This window comes from Hypanus sabinus, chromosome 8 (genome assembly GCF_030144855.1).
Source record: "Hypanus sabinus isolate sHypSab1 chromosome 8, sHypSab1.hap1, whole genome shotgun sequence".
In the NCBI taxonomy this organism is placed as follows: Eukaryota; Metazoa; Chordata; class Chondrichthyes; order Myliobatiformes; family Dasyatidae; genus Hypanus; species Hypanus sabinus.
In genome coordinates, this window is record NC_082713.1 from 74,694,872 (window position 1) to 74,719,851 (window position 24,980).

Consider the following 24,980-nt stretch of genomic DNA (forward strand, 5'->3'; position numbering starts at 1 on the left):
CCACATCTCCTGCAGGTTTTCACTCTCTCCTTAACTCCCTTGTTCCTGGTACAACATGTGGGATACTGGCCACATCTCAGCAGCAAAGCATTCACGAGCTGGTACCCCTTCCACCCTCTGTGATTCTGTAGCCACCAGTTAGACAGCTCACTGTCTCTGAAGTCCTCGATTCCTGACCTTTGTTGAGTTAGCTGGACCCACTCAGCCGTCCTCCAGTCTAGCCCTCACTTACGCGGCCCGCTCCCCTCCTCCTCCATCTGCCCCATGTTGTCAATGGGGCTCATGTCTCGTCCACTAGGTATGCTGAGATGTCGAACTTCTGCTCCCCCATGACTTCCTTCAGCACCTCGAGATTCGCCAGATTCTTGATCGTAGCCTGGTTATCCTCGTTGGCCATAGTGAACAAGTCTCTGATGATCCTGTCCTCTGAGAGTTCCAGCCTCTTCCTGATCACGGCGATTGGGATCTGTACCTTCAGTTTTGGAAGGCACGGCCCTCTGTCTCTATTCCAGGCATACAATATCCTGGGGTAGATGGAGGATCTTTCTCCCCATCATCCTGATCAGCCGATCCAGATCTCTCAGTGTTCCGTGACACTTCGTTGAGGGTCAGATGGTAGTAGATTCTAGGAATCATGAATGTCCTCATGAGCTTCATTTTCTGTCAATTTGTGAACAACACAGACCAGGACTGTGGAACAAGTCAAGATTCCATTGGAATTGAGGGTGATAAGGTGTAAAAATTTTGACAATCTCTTCTTATCTGTGCACTACACCCTTGTGTTTCTGGACGAGAGGTGTGGCTGATTAGTGCTTGTTACACAGAGAGAGCGACTTTCCTGGGACCTTTATACACAGAACTCAATTAGTTAATGCTAGCAGTGCCCTGAAAGGTTTTTACACGGAAGTGAGAGGCATTACATCTTGGACGATAAGTAAGGAAGTCACACTTTATTTGGAACTGTGCTGAAGGAGCAAGTGGGATCTGAGAATTAAGATGGGCAAAATTCTGAAAGCAGCTACACAGGCAGTACCACAAATAACGGACATGGGTCTTGGGTTTATTTACGGATAAAAGCAACAAAATTATGCTAGGTTTGTGTTAACTAAATTCCATTCAAAGATCTGCATCAAATTCATTTTCTCATATTCACCTTTTGGTTTTGAGCATTACTGGCCAGGCCAGCATTTATTGCCCATCCCTACCTGCCCTTGAGATCTTAGTTGTAAGCTGCCTCCTTAATCATATTGGAGGAACCCAGTGGGTTCAGCAGCATTTTCTAGGAGTAGGGAATTGTCAATATTGCAACCCTGTATCAGAACCCGAACATTTCTTCCCCCACTCACACCCCACCACAGAATTCCTCCAGTCGACTGCTTGTTGAGCCAGATTACAGCATCTGCAGTTTCTTGAGCATTGATCTTGTTGGATATGATCATTGCCTGCCATCTTTGTAGTTGTAAAGTTACGTGCACTTCTCAGCCTGTAGCTGAATGTCATCTTGATCTTGCTGCCACAGGGATGGAGTGCTTAATCCAGTAAGGTTTAGGAATATGGCTGGGTTGGGTTCTCCATTTGAAATTAACAATGTACTGATGATGTCTCCTGATATGGTGATAAAACATTTGCATGTGGATTGCCAAGATCAGAGAACAACCCAAGCACCTGATCTATACATTTTTTGGGTTGCTTAGAAATAAAATAGAATATTGTGCAATCATTAGTGAGCATCCTATTTTTGATGTTATGAGTGAAAGGAACAGCTGAAGATAGTTGGACATTGTCCTTCAACCCCTGCACAATGTCCTGGGATGAGCTCATTGACCTCCAATAACCATATGTTAAGGATCCGTCCAGAACACTGGGTCGAAGGGCCTCTGCTGATAGCTCTGGACCACGACAGTCTTTAATTTCTGCCTTCTTTCACCTGGCCATGTGGGTTTTGACCCAGCCCCCTTCCTTATTGGACTTTCTCCATTTACCTGCTTGTCTCCTCACTTGCACCCATCTGTTTCTATTTTCACTCATTACCCGGTCCATGTAAACCCTGCCTTGACTCATATTCTCTGCCAGTTTGTCCCAGCTCTGATCTGTGTCATTGTGACTGCTGCCAACCGATTTTGCTTGATGCTGTGTTTTTGGATTTTACTTGTTCTTGGACCTGATTTTTGCCTGTGCGCTCTGGATCATCTGCCCTTGCCGGACTGCCTTTCCCGGGTAAGACCTCTGCCTGTCAGTCCGGATTCGTGCCTGCCTCCTGTTTCTGAAAGATTGTTGCCTTTGTGCTCCCTAATAAATCCTGGTAAAAGAGCATTCATTGGTCTGCACTTGAGTTCCACCGTAACCCAACACCACAAGCATCTTGCTTTGGATGTGTATGGCTCCAACTACTGAACATTTCTCTTTTGATGCTGATTGACATTTACCTTACTAGGTCTCCTTGATGCTACACTTTTTTCAAAAGCTACCTCAGTATCAAGGCAGTCATTCTAGTCCTGTGTCTGGAGTTCAGCTTGTTGGTCCCTATGCTCCATGATATCACAGAGATCTTTAGGCACTGGAGGATATGCAGTGGGTGAAACCATCCTGCTTTCTCTCATTATTAAAATAGTGAAACTGGTGTCCTGTGAGAGTAATGGTGACTCAACAGAGGAGGAATTTGCCATCTCCCCCGGCAGCCAACAGTTGTTCTCCAATCCCTTCCCTTGATGCTGTTTATCAAGCAGATCGTTGTACTGGCCAATTGTAACATAAAAACAATAAGACACCTGATGTAACCAATTTAGTTACTTAAATCTGTGGCCTTTTATTTTTAAATGGTGACCAGTATTCTAGATTCCCTCTCACAAGAGGAAACCTCCAAACATCCTCTCCACACCACTCCTGTTAAGATTCCTCAAGATCTTGTATATTTCAGTCAAAATTTTTCTCACCCTTCTAAAACCAGGTGGATTCAAGCCCAACTTGTTCAACCTTTGCTCAGATGACAACTCGCCCATACCAATGTCCGAAAAACATTCACTGAAATGCTTCCTCTGTATAAACATCCTTCCTTAAGAACAGAAAGCAAAACAGTACACAGTACTCAAGGTGGAATCTCACCAAATGCAATATAACTTAAGCAATCCCCAATTTCATATTCAATTCTCCTAATAAATAGTAACATTCTGTTAGATTTCCTAATTACCTGCTGTTCCTATACATTAGCCATTTATGAATGATGCACAAGACACCCTTTTTGAGTCAGAGCTCTGCAATTTCATCATTCAGATAATTTCACATTATTCCCACATTCTAATCCATTTCTATGACACTTGCCCGTTCCTTTGGATGGAGCTTTGACCTCACTTTGTTTACCCTTCCAAAGAATTTATTTTTGTTGTTACAGCCTCAATGGTATCTCTCTAGAGTCTTGAATTGCTTGCAGTAGGTTGTCCAAGTATCAGAAGCAATACTGCTGCCTGTTAGACCATTTGCTTTGTCCTAGGATTGTGGTCTTGTTCATCGAAGACCTTTTTTCCTCAGGAACACTGAAGGAGACAAGAATGTTGCTGGAGCTGTGATCAGTTATATTTGATCAGGAAGAGTGTGAGGTTTAAAGCAACAGAGGATGCAATATCCTTGCACCAGGTCACCTGCCTGTGTAGGTGCACAAATAAAGTGCAAGGACAATTGCAATGGAAATTGTAAGATCAAGAGCTCATCTGTTAGCATATCAGAGGTCCATTCAGGTGTCTAATTACAGTGGGACAGAAGTTGTTCCTTAAGTCTAGTGGTTCATGCTCTCAAGCTTTTGTGCCTTTTGCCTGACAGAAGAGGGGAGAATAGATAATGACTAGTGTGGGAGTTGTCCTTGATCATGTTGGCTACTTTTCCAAGGCAATGGAAAGTGTAGAAAAGTCAATGGAGGGGAGTTTAGTTTTCTAGCTTCTTGTCAGTCAGGGAAGGTGATAAAGTTGAACCAACAGTATAGTGTAGAAAGGAGTCTGGGAGACCTGTGTCAAGAGAGACAAGATAGGAAAGATCTTTGAAGTGTTCCTTCTGTTGACTGCCTGTGTCCTTGATAAGCTCTTCTCCTCTTGACAGTCAGTGTGATAGGTCATTGAAGGTCTTGACCCACTGAGGAATCTATGCACAGCAAAACAATCAATTAGTGGCTGGACTTCTTGTGCCCTTTCCACACACCATTTGTTCTTTAGGGCATAGGTGTTCATCAGGAACTTTGTTTTCAAGTATAACCTACTCTTTTGAAGCATGATAGGGTTTCCAATTCAGAAGGCCTTGCTTGGTTGATTAATTAGCTCCCAGATTTCATGTTCATTCTCATTAAACAAGGTCTGGTAGAGAAGCCAAGAATGTCTTTACAGAATCTAAATACGTTGGAGTTTAGAGAAGTCAAGAAGTTGTAGCTACTATTGGTTGAGTGTCATTACACTGTCCATAAGGAGTTGTTTAGATCGAACAGTCTTTGTGAGGCCTTTGAGATCTTTTGGCTCTCTTGCTGCAGTGTTGCCATTGGTGTTATTGCTTTGAGACCAGGCCGCTGGAGGTAACACAGCCAACCAGGCAGCGGTCAATCCATTGCCATCAGCAGCTATCCAGGCGCCAGTGCTGTCGATACCCTTGCCGACTGCCTCTCTGGCTCCAGTATAATGTAACCCAATGGTGCCTGTGACTGTGGTGTGCCGGTGAATCAGAATGATTTTTCTGATAAGGGCTCCCCAGATACGTTGTCAGGAGAAGAGCTCCTTTGCAATTAACTTTCCTGACTCTTTCCTTAACCAGAGTATTGTGTGCTGCTGTTGAATTCATTCTGAAGATCAGTTTGTCTTTGTCCTGCTCATCTACCCAGTATGATTCAGGGAGCTTCCCCTTGTGGTAAGGGGGAGTATCTCCTCATGGATGGGTTACCAGGACAATTTCTCTTGAACTTTGATACCTGATCTCAAAGTGCTTGCACAAAAGTCCCAAAGCAGCAGCTGGTCCTCCCTCCTCCAGGTGCTGATGTGCACATCCTGGATACCTTGCAATTTGAGCTAACACCAGGAAACAGAAAATGCTTGCAGAATCACAGCATGGCATGGCACAGAGCCACAGCTGAGCCTCTATCTCATAACACTAGGGTTCAGTCCTGACCTCCAGCACGGTCTGTGCAGAGTTTGCACAACCTCCCTATGACAACATGGTTTACCTTCGGGTGCTCTGCTTTCCTCCCACATCTAAAGGTCGGTGGGTTAATTAGGCGTAGTAAATTGTTCCTAGTGTGTGAGCAAGGGGTGAAATCTGGGGGGATTTGAGTAAAATGGTGGGGAGAGTTTAGTAAGTAGATCACTATATGTTGGCACTGCCTCAGTGGTCCTGTTTCATTACTTTATACTTGCCATGATTCAAAGTAAGAAGCCAACAGGCATGCCAGGAATGAAATGGTTAACATATGAGGAGCGTTTGATGGCTCTGGGCCTATGCTCACTGGAGTTTAGAACAATGAGGGGGATAACACTGAAACCTACTGAATATTGAAAGGCCTAGATAGTGGGCATAGAGAGAATGTCTCCATTAGGGGGAGAGTCTTTGACCAGAGGCATAGCCTCAGAATAAAAGAAGGACATCCCTTTAAAATAGAGTTAAGGAGGAATTTCTTTAGGTGACGGATTTGTGGAATTCATTGCCACAATCGTGTATGGAGGCCGGGTCACTGGATATGTTTAAAGTGGAGGTTGCCAGGTTCTTGATTAGCAAGGGTGCCAAATGTTATAGGAGAATAGGGTTGAAGGGGAAACTGGAACAGACGTGATGGGCCAAATGGCCTAATTATGCTCCGTTGTCTTCCCGTCTTATCTCCAGTTTATCTGAGCCCACTGGTGGAAAGTGACCAGTCATGCTTGGTCAGGGAGACTGATAGATGTGACTGAAAACAACACTGTTCGAGTCAGGCCACATGTCTGTGCCTCTTCTTCCACTGGATTCTCAAGAATCACTGTGTGGAATCTCCTGCACTTTGACCCATGCTCACTTAGACATGCTGTTTCACTGACTCAAAAGAAATGGATGCCAACAATGACAATTCCCCACTCAGTAATAGAATCATAAACACAAAGCAAGCTTTCACTTCACCCAATCCATGCTGGCCCATTCCCAACCTATTTTATTCTCACTGCACCCAGATTCTACCACTCACCTCAGCATGATGAGCAATTTACAGCAGCTAATTAGCCTACCGATGCCTTTGTAATATGGCAGGAAACTGGAGTACCCAGGGGAAACCCACATGGTCACAGGGAGAACATGCAATCTCCAGATACAGAAGGCCTTGAGACAGCAGCTCTGTCATTTGCACCACTGAGCCACAGTAATACCTGTGTGGTGTCACTTGTGTGCATATTATGCTGGGTTGGTGCCAGGGCTGAGTAGCTCAAACCAGCACACCATGTTGTATGTGGAGCATAACTGGATGTTACTAATTGAGCAATAAATATATAGCTGATTGATGCCTGCTACATGGTGAGAGTGACTGGTGAATGTTCAGTGAATAGGAGATCTGGGATATGAGGTACATGACAAGTTTTTTTGAATCATGGGTGTGAAGATATGGTTCTGGACAGACTGACATCATTAGATGTTGATTGCAGCAAGGATGGAATGTTTGTCCATTCCAATAGATCGCTAGGATTTCCTGCCCACTGTCCTACATCTCCCATTGACAATTACAAAAAGGATCGGCAGCTCCACTGAATCGAACTGAAGGTTTCAAATGCAGGAACAGAGTTGATGAGGGCAAATTGCTCAACGCGCAAACATTTCCAATTCCAAGGGAGATGAGCTGTACTTGAAGAGTAGGAAATTAAAAAATTGCTTTCCAGAAGAAAACATTCATCCACATCAGAAGAGTTTTGTGGAATAAACTATCTGTGGAGTCCAGTAGGTCCTGTGTAAATATATTTGAGCTCATGGAGGTTGATTTCCAGTCTCTTTTCCAATTGGAGCAGGAATAGGCAACTAAGTCCCTCAAACTTTCCCTGCCATTCATTATGATCATGTCTGACCTGTGCTGACCTAATTAATGGTGATCAATGTTCCCTATAGCAGATTTTGCCCTACTGTAATCACCACCAGGGTAATGCTGAAGGAGAAAGTGTCTCAGCACTCATCCCTTCTTATTGTATGTGCCCATGGGTTTCACTGGATGTCAACAGCTTACACAGTTTAAATAGCTAATTGGCTTATTGTTGTCACATGTACTCAGATATAGTGAAAAACTCTGTTTTGCATGCTATCCATGCATATAATTTTATTGCATAAGTAAATCTAGATACAAGTAGTAGAAGGAAAGCAATAACAGAATGCAATCTATGGTATCACAGTTACAGAGAAACTTCATTGCAGGTAGACAATCAAATCCATGGCCATGATGGGTTAGGTATAGAGATCAAGAGTCCATCTAATCAAAGAAGAGGTCCGTTTACTAAACTAATAACAGCGAGAGAGAAGCTGTCCTTGAGCCTGGTGGTGGTTTCAGGCTTTTATGTCTTCACAAAAGCGGTAGAAATGAGAATAACCGGGCTGGGAGGGGTCTTTGATTATGTTGGCTGTTTTACCAAGGCAGAATCAACGGAGAGGAGACTGATTGCTGAGCTGTGACTCAAACTTCTGGAGTTTCTTGTGGTCTTGTACAGAGCAGTTTCCATAGCAACCAGTGAAACATACTTTCCATGGAGCATCTATGAAAATTAGTGTGGATCAATATGCCAGATTTCTTTAGCTTCCGGAGGCAGTAGAGGAGTTGATGAGCATCTCTGGCCATGACATCTATATGGTTGAACCAAGCTAGATCATTGGTAAGGTTTACTTTTTGGAACTCGACTTTGTCAACCATCTCAACCTCGGTACTATGCCTCACCAATGGCTTTAGGGACCGCCCGCTGAAGGAAGCCGTTGAAATAGAACTAGATAAAAGGAATTTTAACAAAGACAAAGGTCTCACTCTAAGTAAGAACTGGAATTCAATTGTAAGCAAGGCAGAAACCTGATTGGATGAGGACTAGCCAATCAGGAGAGACAGATGACAGGGGTATAAATACCGCCAGACTGGATGTGCCCAGGCATCATCTCTGATGAAGATGGCAGAGTTTTTCATTGAAACTTCTGGTTAGATCAATACCTGTACCCGTCCAGAAGCCCGAGTAGAGCTTATTTGTATTTGAAATCCTTTAAAGGAAAGGTTGTTATGGTCCTGAGGATGGGTACCAAGTCCTTGCCTGTTTTGGACTGGTTTAATCCATGACTCAACATAAACAATAAATACTTTCAACCACTCCTCTTCAGAATTAAATTTGGGAGTCCACAAGTGAAGGCAAATACCACATGTTATACATCTAGGTGGAAATCTGAGCCTTTTCCCAAAAACATTCTAATATTATGCAATAATGAGTGAAGTAGACCTTTGTTGGATAAGAATATCAATGAATGTGGAGCTTAAGCTATGGAAATGGTGAACTGTCCTCTAATGGAAAAGAGGAACTGAGTCAAAGTTCTGAATCGTCGCCTCCTGTTCCCCAGTAATGGATACAGGGAGCAAAATGAACTTGCCTTGATCCTACCAAAGAGACCCAATAAAAATAACGCTTCTCGAATGAGGACAAAAACTAAACACAAACAGGATACGCTGTATGAAACTTAGCAAACCACAGACTTTGACTGTTCCTCTCTCCATAGACACTGTCCATCTCCTGTACTTAGTTCAATTTTGAGCATCTGCAGAACTTCATTTGAGTTTTATTTGGTTGTACTTTTTTGATTTCCAGTTTTTCAAAGAAGCATGCCCGACCAGCTCCAACAGATGGGAAAGACAACATCACCATCTTCACTAGGATCCTTGACCGCCTGTTGGATGGGTATGACAACAGGCTAAGACCCGGCCTTGGAGGTAGGTGTCAGAGCAGCTTTATTCTCCTGAGGAACTCCAGAGCACTATTCCAATCTACACTCCAAATCTGACCGACTCTCCCGGTTTACTCCAGCACCACTTCACATGGTACAAACTGCGCAATGTGGATCAGGAATGTGAATCTCCCCTGTTTCAAGCTGTGTGACTGGTCAATGCTAAATAAGCTTGTTCCAGCCCAGAATACTGACTGTGTGTCACTATCTGAATGTCCCGATGTACCAGTCTCAACTTTAATTTTCCTTAGCTGGTTTCCCATTCCTCTGGTGATTGGCACTGGCCTAACCCTTAAAGAGGTCTCTTCATTTAGTACAACACTAATGGGAGAAGGCTGCTATTGTGCTGGCAGGGAGGGAGACCTCATGATTCTCCTGGTGGCCAAGTCAGAAAAAGCTCATATTCCATATGAAGAACACAAGGAACAAGGAGGAGTAATGCTTGGGAGCAGAGCCCCAAACTATTCACATCAAACTGATAGAATAATTGCTGCAGAGTTTTGAACCATATCTCGTGTTCAAGCTCAATCACTGAATGCATTCAGAATACTTCTCACCTACGGTCAACTGACCTACTCTGGCTGTTCTACCTCCATCTGCCTCTTAATGCTGTCAGGACCAAGGCTGGAGCAACAAACTAATGGGGGGGGGGGAATTACTAAATCAATTCAGTGAGTCTTGCAGCAAAGTGATAGTTGATGTTTCAAGTCGTGACTTCCATCAGGAATGTGAGTGTAGAGGGGAAATAGTATAGGGAGGAGAGAGGGGGATAAGGCAAGAGCCTGCAAGGTGATAGGTGGATCCAGTGAAGAACCGTGATTAGCAGATGCAGGAAAGTGGGGGAGGGAGGGGTGTAGATAGCAACAGAGGCTGGGAGGTGATGGTGGAGGTGGCAGATTGTGGAATGTGACGAGAAAGTAAGATGGTGAGTGGAACTGGCCAGGGAAGGGAATTATGGTGGGAGTGGGTTCAGTTGTGGGTGATAAACTGGTGGGGACTTTCCACGCCAGCTTCATCAGGGATGGTGGAAATATTTCTCCTTATTGACCTTGAGGTAAGTCAGACTGTTATCAGTCTGAAAATGTGACAGCTGTCACAGGTTCTTTTTAATGCAGTTCATTGCTGTATAGCATTAATGATTCTGCCTTTAACTATCTGCCATGGCTACCCTGCACCCCCTTCAGCCATCACCACGTTCATCTTTCTGCTGTTGAGGAAATGCAGCCAGCCAGGTCACTCCCTGGGCAGGAGCACCAGTGCTCAGTCATTTTGTTACACTGTCCCAGTGGCCCAATACCACACAGGCATGCCCAGCTCAGAAACTTCCCTCTCTTCTAGGGTTACAGATTAGGAATAAACATTTCCCTCAGAGAGGCCCATAGCTTCAGAACGGTGTAGATAGTAAAGGGATTAGGAAGAATTCTTGGGAGTAACTAATGTGCAAGTGCTCCTCAGAGGATTTCAATGTCTACATGAGGGCTACACATGGATGTATGTCCTGGAGTCATATAGAGAAGGAGGCTCTTCACCCTGACAGGTCAATTCCATCTGTTATACCTATCTTATCCCACATATCTTTGCTGGTTCCATAGCCTCTTAGCCTTGGTGATCCAAATCCTTGTCTAAATTCTTCATAAGTTCCCTGAAAGTCTCTCCCTCCACCGACCCTTCAGGCAGTGTTTTCCAGACTCCAACCACTCTCTGTGGGGAAACATTCCCTTCTACTCTGCAGAGTCATAGTCATAGAAAGGTACTCCCATCGACCAGCACCTGGACCAAAGCCCTCCATAACTCGACCATCCATATACACTTCCAAACTTTTTAAAAATTGAAATGAAACTCATATGCGTCACTTACGCTAGCAGCTCATTCTACACTTTCATGACCCTTTGAGAGAAGAAGTTCCCTTTAAACTTTTCACCTTTCACCCTTCGCCCTTGACCTCTGGTTGTACTCTAACCAAGTGGAAAAAGTCTGCTTGCATTTACCCTATCTATAGTCCTCATTTTCCTTTATCTCTATCAAATCTCCCCTCAGTCCAAGGAATAAAGTTCTTTCCTACTCAATCTTTCCTTATAACTCAGATCCTCCAGTCCCAGCAACATCCATGTAAATTTTCTCTGTACTCTTTAAACCTTATTTTCATCTTTCCTGTAGATAGGTGACCAAATCTTCACACAGTACTCCAAATTAGGCCTCATTAACATAATTAAATTCAACATAACATTCCATATCCTGTACTCAATACTTTGATTAATGAAGGCCAATGTGCCAAAAGCTTTCTTTATGACCCCATCAACCTGTGACACCACTTTCAATGAGTTACAGACCAGTATATCTCTTTGTTCGGTGCCCTACTGTTCATTGTGTAAGGCCTACCCTGGTTGGTCCTATCAAAATGCAACACTTCACACTTGTCTACGTTAAATTCTGTCTGCCATTTTTCAGCCCATTTTTCCAGCTGGACCAGAACCCACTGTAAGTTCTGATAGTCTTCCTCAATGTCCACTACACCCCCTCCCCCCACCGTCTTGCTGTCATCCACAAATTTGTGGATCCAGTTAACCACATTATCATCATTGATAGAGATGATAAACAAGAAAAGAGCTAGCATGGACCCCTGCAGCACTCCACTAGTCACAGGTCTTCAGTCAGAGAGGCAACCATCTACTAGCTCTCTGCAGCTTCTGCCACAAAACCAATGTCTAATCTAATTTACTATCCCATCTTGAGTGCCGTGTCACTGAACCTTCCTGCCAAACCTCCCATGTTGGGCCTTGTCAATGTCTTGCTAAAGTCCATGTAGACAACATCCATTACCTTGCTTTCATCACCTTTTCTGGTAACTTCAAAAAACTATAAGATTGGTTAGACATGATCTACCATGCACAAAGCCATGTCAATCCAGTTAAGACCATAAGATATAGGAGCAGAATTGGGTTATTTGATCCATTAAGTCTGCTCCAACATTTCATTATGGCTGATCCATTTTGCCTGTCAGTCCTAATCTCCTGTTTTCTCCCCATATCCCTTTATGCTCTGAGCAATCAAGAATCTATATACCTCTGCTTTAAATATACCCAGTGACCTAGTCTCCACAGCTGCCCATGGTAATGAATTCCACAGATTCACCACTCTCTGGCTAAAGAAATTCCTCCTTATCTCTGTTCTAAAAGGATGCCAATGTATTCTGAGACTGTGTCATCTTGTCTTATACTCCCCCACCATAGGAAATCTTCATTCCCACTTTTTGTCTCCTGTCATCTTCCAGTGCTCTATCCATGCTGGTACCTTTCCTGCAATACCATTGAAAGACCTATCGAGGCCTTTCAACATTCAATAGGTTTCAATGAGGCCACCCTTCAATATTCTGAATTCAGTGAGTAGAGCCATCAAACACACCTCATATGATTCCTTTCAATCCCAAAACATTTTTGTAAACTTCTTTTAAACCCTCTCCAATATTAGAACACCCCAGGTTCCCAGAACTGCTCACAATATCCAAATGAGGCCTCACCAGTGCTTAAAAAGTCGCAACATTATGTCCTTACTTTTATATTCTAGTCCTCTTGAAATAAATACTAACATTGTATTTGCCTTCCTCACTGACTCAACCTGCAAATGAATCTTTAAGGAACCCTGCACAAGAACTCCCAAGTTCCTTTGCACAACAGAATTTTGAATTTTGAATTTTCTCTCCATTTAGAATGTATATTCTGCTAAAGTACATGACCAAACACTTCCTGACACTGCATTCCATCTGCCATTTCTTTATCCATTCTCCTAATCTGACCAAGTCCATCTGTAGCCTCTCTACTTTCTCAAAACTACCTGCCCCTCCACCTATCTCCATATCATCTGCAAACCTGGACACAAAACCATCAATTCCATCATCCAAATCATTGACATACAACATAAAAAGAACTGGTCCCAACACAGACCCCTGTGGAACACCACTATTCACTGGCAAACAACGAGAAAAGGATCCCTTCATTACCACTCTTTGCCTCCTGCCAATCAACCAATGCTCATATCTTTCCTATAATACCAGGATTCTTAACTTATTAAGCAGCCTCACTTGTGGTGACCATCTGAAGGCCTTCTGAAAATCAAATACAAAACATCTATCGATTCTTCTTTGTCTCTCCTGCTTGTTATTTCTTTAAATAATTCCAACAGATTTGTCAGGCAAGATTTTCCCTTAAGGAAACAATGCTCTCTATGGCCTATTTTATCATGTGCCTCCAAGAACCTTGAAATTACATCCTTAACAATCAACTCCAACATCTTCCCCACCACCGAGGTCAGTCTAACTAGCCTATAATTTCCTTTCTTCTGCCTTTCTCCCTTCTTGAAGAGTGGAGTGACATTTGCAATGTTCTTGTCCTCCAGAACCATGCCAGAATCAATTGATTCTTCAACATCTTTACTAATGCCTCCACAATCTCTTCAGAAACCTCTTTCAGAACCCTGTTTTTTTTTTCTATCTGGTCCAGGTGATTTATTTACCTTCAGACCTTTCAGTTCCGCAAGAACCTTCTCCCTATTAATGGCAACTTCATTTGTACGTTTTGCCCCCAGCGTACTTGAACTTTAGTCATACTGCTAGTGTCTTCCACACTGAAGACTGATGGAAAATATTTATTCAGTTCATCTGCCATTTCTTTGTCCCCTACAGCATCATTTTCTGGCTGTCCAATATCTACTCCCACCTCTCTTCTACACTTTATATATCTTAAGAAACTGTAGATATATGCTTTAATATTATTGGCCAGCTTACCTCTGTATTTTGTATTTTCCTTTTTTATAACTTGTTTAGTTGCCTTCTGTTTGATTTAAAAGCTTCCCAGTCCTCTTACTTCCCACTAATTTTTTTACTGTATTATATGCCCTCTCTTTAGCTTTTAAGTTAGCATTGACTTCTCTTGTCAGCCACGGTTGTGACATCTTGCTTTTAGTATATTTTTTCCTTTTTGGGATGTATATATCCTGCGATTACTCATATCTTATATATCCAGTCCCTTACAATACCCTCCAATAACTTTCCCACTACTGATGTCAGACTCACCAGCCTATAATTTCCTGGTTTATTTTTAGAGCCTTTCTTTAACCATAGAACATCATTAGTTATCCTCCAATCCTCTTGTACCTCACTTGTCACGAAGGATAATTTAAAAATCTGTGTTTGGGCTCCTGCTATTTCTACACTTGCCTCCCACAGGGTCCGAGGGTACACCTTGTCAAGCCCTTGGTATTTATCCACCCCAATTTGCCGCAAGACGGCAAACACGTCCTCCTCTACAATCTGCATAGGGTCAATGACTCATTGCTCCATTACCTCACTTCTGTGTCCATCTCCTGAGTAAACACACAGATGCAAAAAATTCATTTAAGATCTCCTCTGTCTTTTGACTCCATGCATAGCATATCATTGATAAGTTCCAGAGGATCAATTTTGTCCCTTACAATCCTTTTGCTCTTAATATAGCCATATAATCCCTTGGGTTCTCCTTCAACTTTTCAGCTAGGGCAACCTTATATCTTCTACTGGCCCTCTTGACTTCTTAAATGTTCTCTTGCATTTCTTATACACCATAAGTACCTCATTTGTTCCTATTTGCATAAACCTGCTATGCACCTCCTTTTTTACTTAACCAGGTCCTCAATGTCTCTTGAAAACAACCTGTTATCTTTACCTTTTATTCTGACAGGCACATACAAGCATTGTACACTCAAAATTTCATTTCTGAGGACCTCTCACTTACCAAGTACAACTTTGCCAGAAAACAGCCTGTCCCAATCCACATTTGCCAGATCCTTTCTGATGCCATCAAAATTGGCCTTTCTCCAATTTAGAATCTCAACCTGTGGACCAGATTTATCTTCTTCCATATTTATTTTTGTGGCATTAAGATCACCAGATGTAAAGTGTTCTCCTACAGAAACGTCTGCTGCCTGCCTACCCTATCTCATTCCCTAATAGGAGATCAGATTTCACACACTCTGTCATTTGGACTTCTGTATATTGATAAAGGAAAACTTTACTGAGCACATTTCACAAATTTCATCCCGTCTAGCCCTTCTACTGAATTCCCAGTTATGCAGAAAGGTAAAATCATCTACTATAACAACTTAATGTTTCGTGGAACAATCTGCGATCTGTCCTCAGATTTGTTCCTATAAGTGCTGTGGACTTTTGGGTGGTCTACAATATAGCCCCATTAACGTGGTCATACCTTTCTTATTTCTCAGTTCCACCCATAAAACCTCACTAGACGAGCTCTCCAGCATGTCTAGACTGAGCACTGCCCTGACGTTTTCCTGACTAGTAATGAACCTTCTGCATTTAATTCCTCTTGTTCTGTTGCAACCTAAGCAGAAGAACCCTAATGTGGTGAACTACATATACCTGTCTGGACACGCCACCCCACCCCCCGCTGACTGCTCCTGTGGCTCCTCCCACAGACCCCTGTATAAAGGCGATTGGAGGCACTACTCCTCCCTCAGTCTCTAGGATGTTGTATGGTGATCTCTTGCTGCTGACTGCTCTCTTCCAGCGAATAAAAGCCTAGATCTCATCTCACATCTCCGAGAGTTATTGATGGTGCATCACCTACAATATTGAGCTGCCAGTCCTGCCCCTCCTGCCACCAAGTCTCACTAATGGCTACAATGTCCTAATTCCATGTAGTTGATCCATGCCCTGAGCTCATCTGCTTTTCTTACAATACTTCTTGACTTGAAATATATACAGCTCAGGACATTACCCCACCATGGCCAACCTTTTGATTTTAGACTTTGTCTGAGGTCTTAACAACAACTTTTTCCACATCCTCTCCACTATCTGTTCATCTGTTCTGGTACTCTGGTTCCCATTCCCCACAACACTAATTTAACCTCCCCCCACCCCACCCCCTGTGCTGCACTAGCAAACCTTCCCTCTAGGATATTAGTTACCCTCCAGTTCAGGTACAAACTTCTGTACAAGTCCCACCTCCCTGGAAAAGACCCCAATGATCCAAAAATCTGATGCCCTGCCTCCTACACCAACTCCTTATACACTATTAAACTGTATAATCCTCCTATTTAGGCCTTACTAGCACGTGGCAAAGATAGCAATCCTGAGATCACAGCCCTGGAGGTTCTGTCTTTAACCTAGCTTCTAAGTCACAGAGCCAGACTTGGTGCCAGACACCTCAATGCCATGACTTTCCTCTGCTAGGTCTTCTCCCTCAACAGTTTACAAAGTGGTATACCTGTTGTTGAGGGGGCGGCCACAGGGGTATCCTGCACTGGCTGTTTAACCTCTTTCCTCTTCTTGACTATCATCAAGTCCCTTGCTTCCTGCAGCTTTGGTGTATCTAGCTTTCTATTTGTCCTATCTATCACCCCCTCAGCCTCCCGAAGTATCATCCAATTCCAATTCTAATTCCCTAATACGGATTGTTAGAAGCTGCAGTTTGATGCTTCTGGCAGATGTAGTCATCGGGGATACTGAAGGTCTCCCCACCTTTCCACATCCCACAGGCGAAGCATTCAGCTATCCTGCATTACTGTTCAAACTGTGCAATTATAAAGAAAGAAACAATAAATAATCTGGGGAAAAAGTCTACCTACAAATTATTTTTTTTTGCCTTCTCTCTCACACAAGCTTCTCCTCCCTCAACCTCGAAGAGCTAAGCCTCAACCAGATTAACACTCTCTATTCCAACAATGGCCATCCTACTTACTCCCTGCCTTATTTTAATTTGTTTTTGCCAATCAATCCTGGTCACTGATTGGCTGCTGCTCAAAGCACCAAACTGCCACAAAACGATGCCTTGCCTACTCAATCAGCGAGCCTGAGTGAGCTACGTCTTTTCATCCTTCAGATCTCTGATTGGCCACTGCTCAAAACTCTTGCCTTAAACCCCCACCATGGGGAAGAGTTACTTACAAAGTATCCCTGTCCTATCTATCCCCCTCATATCTATATATACCTCTGTCAGGACCCTCTCAGCCTCTTCCGCTCCACATCTGAGAGCGGCTCAGCTGTCTGCACCTCGTGGCTGGTGTTTTGCCAGCCTTGGGAGGTCCCAGTGGCATGGCCAAGTAGGCAGGTACTAAACCTTCTCAGGGCATCTGCATCTCTCCCACCCTCTGTTTTAGCGATCTCAGGCAACGGCCTGAAAGCGATCAACAGTTGTGTGAGTGGCCCTTTAAATTTCTGTCACTGGTGGAATGTGGCAGTGATGAATGTCCTAATGTATCAAAATGTCTCCCAATTTCATCCTGTCATGTCCATGTGTACTGGTGCCTCCCCCTGTGGAACTGCCATTCTATTCATCTGCTTACATGATAGCCTCATAAAAATATTACATTCCAGTCGTGCAGAAACAAATAGGCAATCCAGGTTCAAGCCAAACAAACTAAAACATTAAAGTGGGCAACTGAGAAATGTCATACACAATATTTACTTCTGGCAAGGAATCCAATTTTCAGATATTATAAACATGAGCCTAATAACTGGTAATTGATGCTTTGCCAATCACAATATTAAATCCGAGGTTGATCGTCCCTCCAACTGTACATTTGGGCATGTGGAGCAGTTTAATTTTATGGAGTTAACCAATGAAAAGAGTTCACTGCCAGGGCTCTGACAGAAAGATTTCTAAATCTTCTAAATCGCTGGCCACAGCTGAGGGCAGCAAATGTAGTTCTTTTATTCAAGCGGGGCAGCAGACTTGGGGCAGGTCATTACTGGCTGCTGACTATCATTTCTGAAGGATGTTATTGGACTGAATTTGGAAAGAGATTGATTATGGATAGTTAAAACAGTTTGTTGAATAATCTTTTAAGTTTGTCTGACCATGTTTTGTTTAAAAAAAATTAAGACGCAACATTGATAAGGGCGTTTCAGGTGATGCAGGCTATGTGAATGACAGGACCTGAAGGAGCATGAGGAACAGATTTCAGTATTCAAGTCCATTCAAGAGGCATCACAGAGACTGCAAATGTCATACAATTCAAGAGCATGGTATAACTTTATAAAACTTTGGTTAGGCCAGTTCTGGTCACTCTCACCACAGGAAGGGTGAGGTTGCACTGGAGAAAGGACAGCGGAAAATCTCCAGGATGTTGCCCGGAATGGGATGACTCAGTCGTGGAAAGACTGAATAGACTGAGTTTGCTTTCCCTGGAGTGGAGGAGGCTGAAGCAGATCTGATAGTGGCATCTAAAATAATGGGTATGCATAAATAGGATACATGAGAAATCATGTAAAGAGATAGCTGAAAATGTTTATGATGAGGATTAGGAGGGATAAAGCAAATTTGAGTAGTTTTGTTTTCATCCAGGGGTGACTGGAAAATGGGACGTGCTATCTGAGGACTTTGGAGGCAGAGACGCTCACCAAAAGTATCCGAAAGAGCATTTGAATTAACAAGGCATAGAAGATTATAGATCGAGCTGGTAAATGGCGTTGGTGTGCTTGGGTGTGTGATGGTCAGCATGATGCTATGACTCAGTCAACTATCATCTCAGTAAATGCTAGAAGAGATAATAGAGCTTACCCTATCTTTTTATATTACTGGTGTCAAGATAGATTTGGAAGAAAGCAATATGAAAACTCTTGGATCAGGCAATATCTGGAGAAAGAGAGACTGAATTAATACTGAAGTCCAATGACCTTTCATCTATATCATTTGTAAATAATAGATTTTGAGAAACTGATTACATTGATTTTTTTGAGAAATCCATTAATGCAATAAAATGTTACAGAAAAGCTGCTGACCAGAAAGAGTGAATGGAAGAGAGGCCAGAGTTGGGTTCTAGGCTTCAACTCCTTTCCATTGGAACGACTGAATTAGATGCGTGGAATGAGGATACACATATGCAAGGAGAAACTTGCTTGAAAGATAAATAGAATCTGCAAAAGGATGGGTTAAGTGAGTAGGTACAAATTTTGGGAATGATATAAAATGTGGGGAAATGTGAGCTTTGAATAGAAAAGAAGAATATTACCTCAATAGAAAGTTTATAAAGAGTTGTTGTGCCTAGAACTCTGCATGTCCTAGCACATGTGCTTTCAGGTACAGCAAGTCAAATAAAGCAGATGGAGGATAAAGGTCTTGCTAGAACTGCAGAGGGCATTGATGGTCTTCACTTGGAACATGGCATACAGGTTTGGTCTTAGAGGAGTACTAGGCTTACCTTTGACATAGTTAAGGGAATGTTCATTTTGTTGATTCCTGAGTTGTCCTGCAAGGAAGGGCTTGGTGGGTTGGACCTACATTCATTGGATTTGATAAGAATGAGAAATGAACTTATGAGAATATAATGCTCATGAACATGAATGGGCCCTGACAGGGGGTAGATACCGAGAAGCTCCCCTGCAAGTGTATATTGAAACTTGGGGGCATGACTGTAAGGCAAGGAGAGATGAAGAGGAATTTCTTTTCTCCAAGGCAATGAATATTTTCAATGGTCTACAGCCGAAAGCTATAGATCTAATTCAGTGAACACTTTCAAAGATTGATCTGTGATTTAGAATTGTGACGTGTTTTGGGGAACAGCTAAGTTAAGATCAGGCATTATCTTATTGAAAGACAGAGCAAGTTTGAAGGGGCAGCTGACTTTCTTCTGCTTCTCTCTCTGTTTTCAGCAAGAGGGAACCTAGTCATGTGGGTTGGGAATTCCATCTGGGGGTGGGCAGAAACAAGAAAAGTGGGATAATATGTAGATTTTCAAGTTGTCTGGAGGTGATTACAACTCTTCCATCTTGCCTCCAGAGATTGACAGTGATGCTACAAACTTTGTGATGTCTACAAATTACTTGAATGGCAGAAAAAGGATCACAGGAGTGCAGGGAGGATGCTGATGGAAAAGCAGAGAGCAGTGGGAAATGGATATGCTGCGGACAACAGCGAGCACATTTATTTTGGAATGAAGGAAAATAAATAAGAGTTTAGTTAATGGTGAGAAATTTAGATCTTTGAAGAAGCACAGTATTTTTGTTTTCTTTTTCGTTTACTTGTTGTGGATGTTGCTGATTAAGGCTGCCCTTTACTCTTCTAGTCCATCGCCCTTGAGAAAGTGATAGTTGGGGGCACATCTGAACTGCTCCAATCCCCACAACACTGGAGGTATCAATGTGCCATGAGGCAGGAGGTCCAGGATCTAGACCAAATGAAAATGAAGCACCAATGAGATATGCACAAGTGAAGGTGGATATGGAATTGGGAGGGAAGCTGAAGGTGAAGTTCCTTCAGCCTGCAGGTTGTCTAGTCAAGGGTTTAAAAGGGGCTTGGTGAACTATTAGTAGGCGGTAATAGTTCTGGTGCGTCATTGGCAGAGGGAATATAAAGAAAAAGATGAGCTTTATTTGACATGTGTGCATGGAAGACCGAAACATACAATGAAGTATGATGTTGGCACAGTCTGAGATGTACTAGGGCAGCTCACAAGTGTTGCCATGTTTCCAGTGCTAACGTAGCATGCCCATGATTTAATACCCTTAAATCGTGCAGTACTGTGCAATTGTCTTAGGCTAGGGTGCCCAAGACATTTGCAGAGTACTGTATTTGTCAATGCAGAGCGGAGAGCAAGATTGTAAATCTGGCAGGAGCCAAGGATGTTGGGTATGGCCAGGGCAGAGTGCCTCGAGAGGGGTGTGTGCCAGGTGGCAGAGAAGGTGTGCCAAGGACGGGGAGGAGAAAGTGGTGCGGGTGCAAACGCACCGAGTCCTGAGACACTAGGCAAGGTCATTAGATTCCAAACAATTGCTTTATTGATCAGTAGAAAATGTTTCTCTGGTGCTTTCTGCTCCCTTCCCCTTTTTTCATGATTACTCTTTCCCTGCCCACTTCCCACTCTCAGTAGAGACCCACATCAGATTCAGGTTTATCATCACTTACATATGTCATGAAATTTGTTTTTTTGCTTCTACAAATATGTTTTTTTTTTGTGTGGCAGCGGTACAGTGCAATACATAAAATTGCTACAGTACTCTGCAAAAGTCTTGGGCACCCTAGATATATTGTATATGCGTCATGAATGGAAGAGAATCTGCAGATACTGGAAATCTGAACAACACAAAATGCTGGGGGAGCTCAGCAGGCTAGGCAGCATCTATGGAGAAAAGCACAGTTAATGTCCTGTTGGCTCAGTTGTATAATATGGTGGGGGTTTTTCGTGTTGATGAAACTGCACTTATTGGGATAAGTAGGAAGTCATAGAGTACCGTAATGGATCCTTCATTGCCCTGCTCAATGCTCAGTGTTGTATCTATCTACACTAATCTCACTTCACCGTATTAAGACTTTATCCTTTTATCCCTTGCCTATTCGAGTAGCTGGCTAAATGCCTCTTAAATATATTGACTGAATTTGATTCCACTACATCCTCTGGCAGCACTTCAGCCATGCTCTGTATAAGGAACTTTCCCCGTAATCTCCTTTTTTTTTCTCTTACCTCTTAAGCCTATGCCCTCTTGTTTCAGAGACTTTCACCAGGGATAAAAGATTCTATCTACCTTTAGCCTCCTTCACCGCAGTGAATGCTAGCCCAAAATATTCCATCACAATCCTGCTTTATTTTCTTATATGTTGTGAAAAGGATTTTATGATGCAGAGCTTGATTAGTGGATTGACAACATAGATGTGCCCTGAGACTGGAAATTTATGATTGCTATCCTATAATTCACAAAGGAATAATAGAAAAGCCAAGGATATTGCAAGCTACTTCCCATTAGTATGGCAAGGCTGCTTCGGTTTGTCATTCAGGGTAGAACTAAATATCTGAACGTGGTACTTACACAAAATGCTGAAGGAACTCAACAGGTCAGACAACATCTATGGAGGGAAATGAACAGTCAACCTTTCAGGCTGAGGTCCTTCATCAGGACTGGAAAGGGAAGGGGAAGAAACAGAATAAAAAGCTGGAGGCAGGGGCAGGAGTACAAGTTGACAAGTGATGTGTGAAACCAGGTGAGGGGGAAGGTGGGTGTGTGGGCAGGGGAATGAAAGGAGGACTAACAGCTCAGATAGGGATGGCATGGAATCATGCAGGATAGGTTTATTATCTGGTCTTAGTGAACATGCAGGAAAGCATCATCCATCATCAGGGACCCCCATCACCCAGAACATGTTCTCCTCTTGCTGCTGCCATCAGAAGGAAGGTACAGGAGTGTCAGGATTCACACCAACAGGTTCATGAACAGTTATTATCCCTCAACCAATAGGTTATTGAACCAAAGGGAATAACTTTACTCAACTTTACTTTCCCCATCATTGAAGTGTTCCCACAATGCATGGACTCATTTTCAAGGATTCTTCATCTCACATTCTCAATATGTATTGTTTGTTTATTTATTTAGTATTATTTATTCTTGTATTTGCAATTTGTTATCTTTTGTACACTGGTTAAACACCCAGTCTTTCATTGATTCTGGTATGGTTGTCATTCCATGGGTTTATTGAGTATACCAGCAAGGAAATTAATCTCAGGCTTGTATATGGTGACATGTATGTACTTCGATTTATAATAAATAAATAAATAAATAAATAAATATATATATTATTTTAAACTTTGAATGAGTTGAAGATATCACTAACAGTTTATGACGTATGTGCTGCTGGTTGCTCTTTTTAAGGACTTTTAGAAGGCATTCAGTCAAATTCTTCCTTCCTGCTATTGATCTGAAATCAAAGTGCAGTGAACTGTAGATAATCTTGTCACTGGCAGTTGATTGAAATCTAGGGGACTGAGAACAAATGTTCTCTCAGAACCTTGCACAACTCAGACTTCCACATTTGCAACTAACTTAGAGGCAGGAATAAAGATCTATATGATTATGTTTGCAGAATGTTATAAAATGGAAGCAAATAAATGTTCAGAGGGGCAGGGTGTTAGAAAAGGATATTGATGATTGAGTAGGAATAGTAGAGTGTGATATCAGTCTAGGAAGTGGAAGGTCACCTACTTTGGAAAGAAGGAAGGTAAATTAAAAAGCTGAGAGGGGGTCTGTTGTAATGTGAATTCAACAAAGTGAGTTATTAGAGGAAGAGGTCTGTTTGACTTGATATTACATGACATTTTTAATGCTAAAGATCAAAGGTAGCAGCAGGACAATTCTAAAGTTACAATGTATCTACAATGATTCCTTTGAATTACATGTAGTTTCACACCTCCTTCGCACCTACACCAAAAATGAATACTAATCATCATTGTCTGGTTTTCAATAAGCTGCAGTCCAAAGCTCCAGGAAAGTATTGTCCAGGGCTGCTTTTTAAATTTGGTCTACAATCCACATTCAAATCTAAATACTGGTTGCTGAAGTTAATATTTGCTATATGCACTACAGAATTTGCCCTAGCAGACCCTCCCCTTGACTCTCCTGGACAAAAATAAATTTGTTCCAGGACAGTCTAACTGAAGGAGGATCTAGTCAAATAGGGCAGCAAAAAATGCCTTGTACTTTGGTCCCCCCTTCCCCAATTACCTATCATATCCCTATGTTCATCTACATCTACGCTATCATCCCTACTCGCGACCTACATGATTCAAAGCAGAGATTGCTCCAGAAATTTGATCAACAGTATTTAAAATGCATCTTTGTCATTGGTGTGCCTGTTGCCTCTTTCCCTCCTGCCTGAGTACAGTTTAATCACATTCTCTATCTTTATCCCTTCACTCTCTGATAGTGAAAACATATTTATTCGACATACACACTGGAAAAAGCACTAGATCCTTTTTCACACACAAGCTCACTTGCAAACATGTCTACCATTATACAGTTCCGCAGATGAGTACCGTATACACACTCACACACCTCTGGTATCCCAAAAGGTCAGTAACCACTTTTCACAATTGGTGGAACCAAATTGGCACACAATGTTTAGTCTCTTGGATATACACACATGCATGCACACACACCATACGACTTTTATACCTACTAGTTTAGCTCTCTGATGTGTCTGCGATGCCTCGTGATCCTGTAGTCCCTGACCTGAACAGCTCAAAGTGTGAGTGTTAATTTTAAAAGTACTCGCCCTCTCAGACTGCTGATACCCCTGGCCGCACGATGGGTCATGGAGATATCCTGGAAGAGTGTCCAAATGTTGTAATATGATCAAAGTCACCAGACAGATACTGAAGCAAATGGATACAGGAGTGTTTTATTCAACAAAGTGACACACTTTTGGAGGCAGAGGTCTGTTTGACCCAATATTACACAACATTTTTAATGCTAAAGATCAAAGCAGGACAATTCTAAAGTTACTATGTATCTACAATGCTTCCTTTGAATTACATATATATATTTTTCACACCTCCTTCTTCGCACCCATGTTCCAGACGGCCAAAATTAATTTTAATCAGCATTGTCTGGTTTTCAATGAGCTGCAATCCATGGCTCCAGGAAACTATCGTCCAGGGCTAATTAATACTTGCTATATCCCCTAACTCCAGAATGTGCCCTAACATGCTTCATGTACTAACAACTATTGTTGATGTATAAAAGGGTAATCAAGGAGCCCAAGTAGAACTAGTTGTCATTGGGGTGTGGATGATGCAATAGAAATCCTGTTAGCTCTGCGCCTAGGTGTGGAATGACAGTATGCCAGTTGGTACTGGTATTGGTTTTATTATCGTCACATGTACCAAAACATGATGAAAAGCTTTTGTTGATTGTCATCCAGACAAATTGTGTGGGCTCTGTCGGTCATGGTTGACCATGGGTACTGTGCCTCTGGTAGTCACTGGGGAGTGGCCTCTCCAGGGCGCAAGCCAGGGCAGAGTTGATATGGAGATTCGTCTGTTGCCCATGCAGTGCGACCCCCCCCCCCCCCACCCAGCTAATGACAGGTCCAAAGGAACGACGTAATCAATACGGTTTGGTGCTAGCAGCAACGCAGGAGTTGCCGTGCCGGTGCAGGGGACAGCAGTCAGCCGCCTTCGGGACTCCGACTCCGGATTTTTCCTCGGGGTTTGCTCCCAAAGCCTTTCCCGTGAGCGTGTATAGCTGCAAGGCAGCGGAGGTTTGAAATTGGAGTTTTCCCTCTCCT

General features: G+C 42.7%; 1 protein-coding gene across 1 annotated transcript in view; it reads left to right on the top strand.

Annotated features, from left to right (window-relative positions):
- Positions 1-634: 634 nt before the first annotated feature.
- Positions 635-24,980, top strand: part of LOC132397637 (gamma-aminobutyric acid receptor subunit alpha-3-like) — a 335,495-nt gene continuing 311,149 nt past the window's right edge. The window contains exons 1-3 of the mRNA XM_059976409.1: positions 635-735; positions 8,802-8,923; positions 9,189-9,191. Coding sequence (XP_059832392.1) covers positions 635-735; positions 8,802-8,923; positions 9,189-9,191 — 226 coding nt within the window. The remainder of the gene's footprint in view (positions 736-8,801; positions 8,924-9,188; positions 9,192-24,980) is intronic.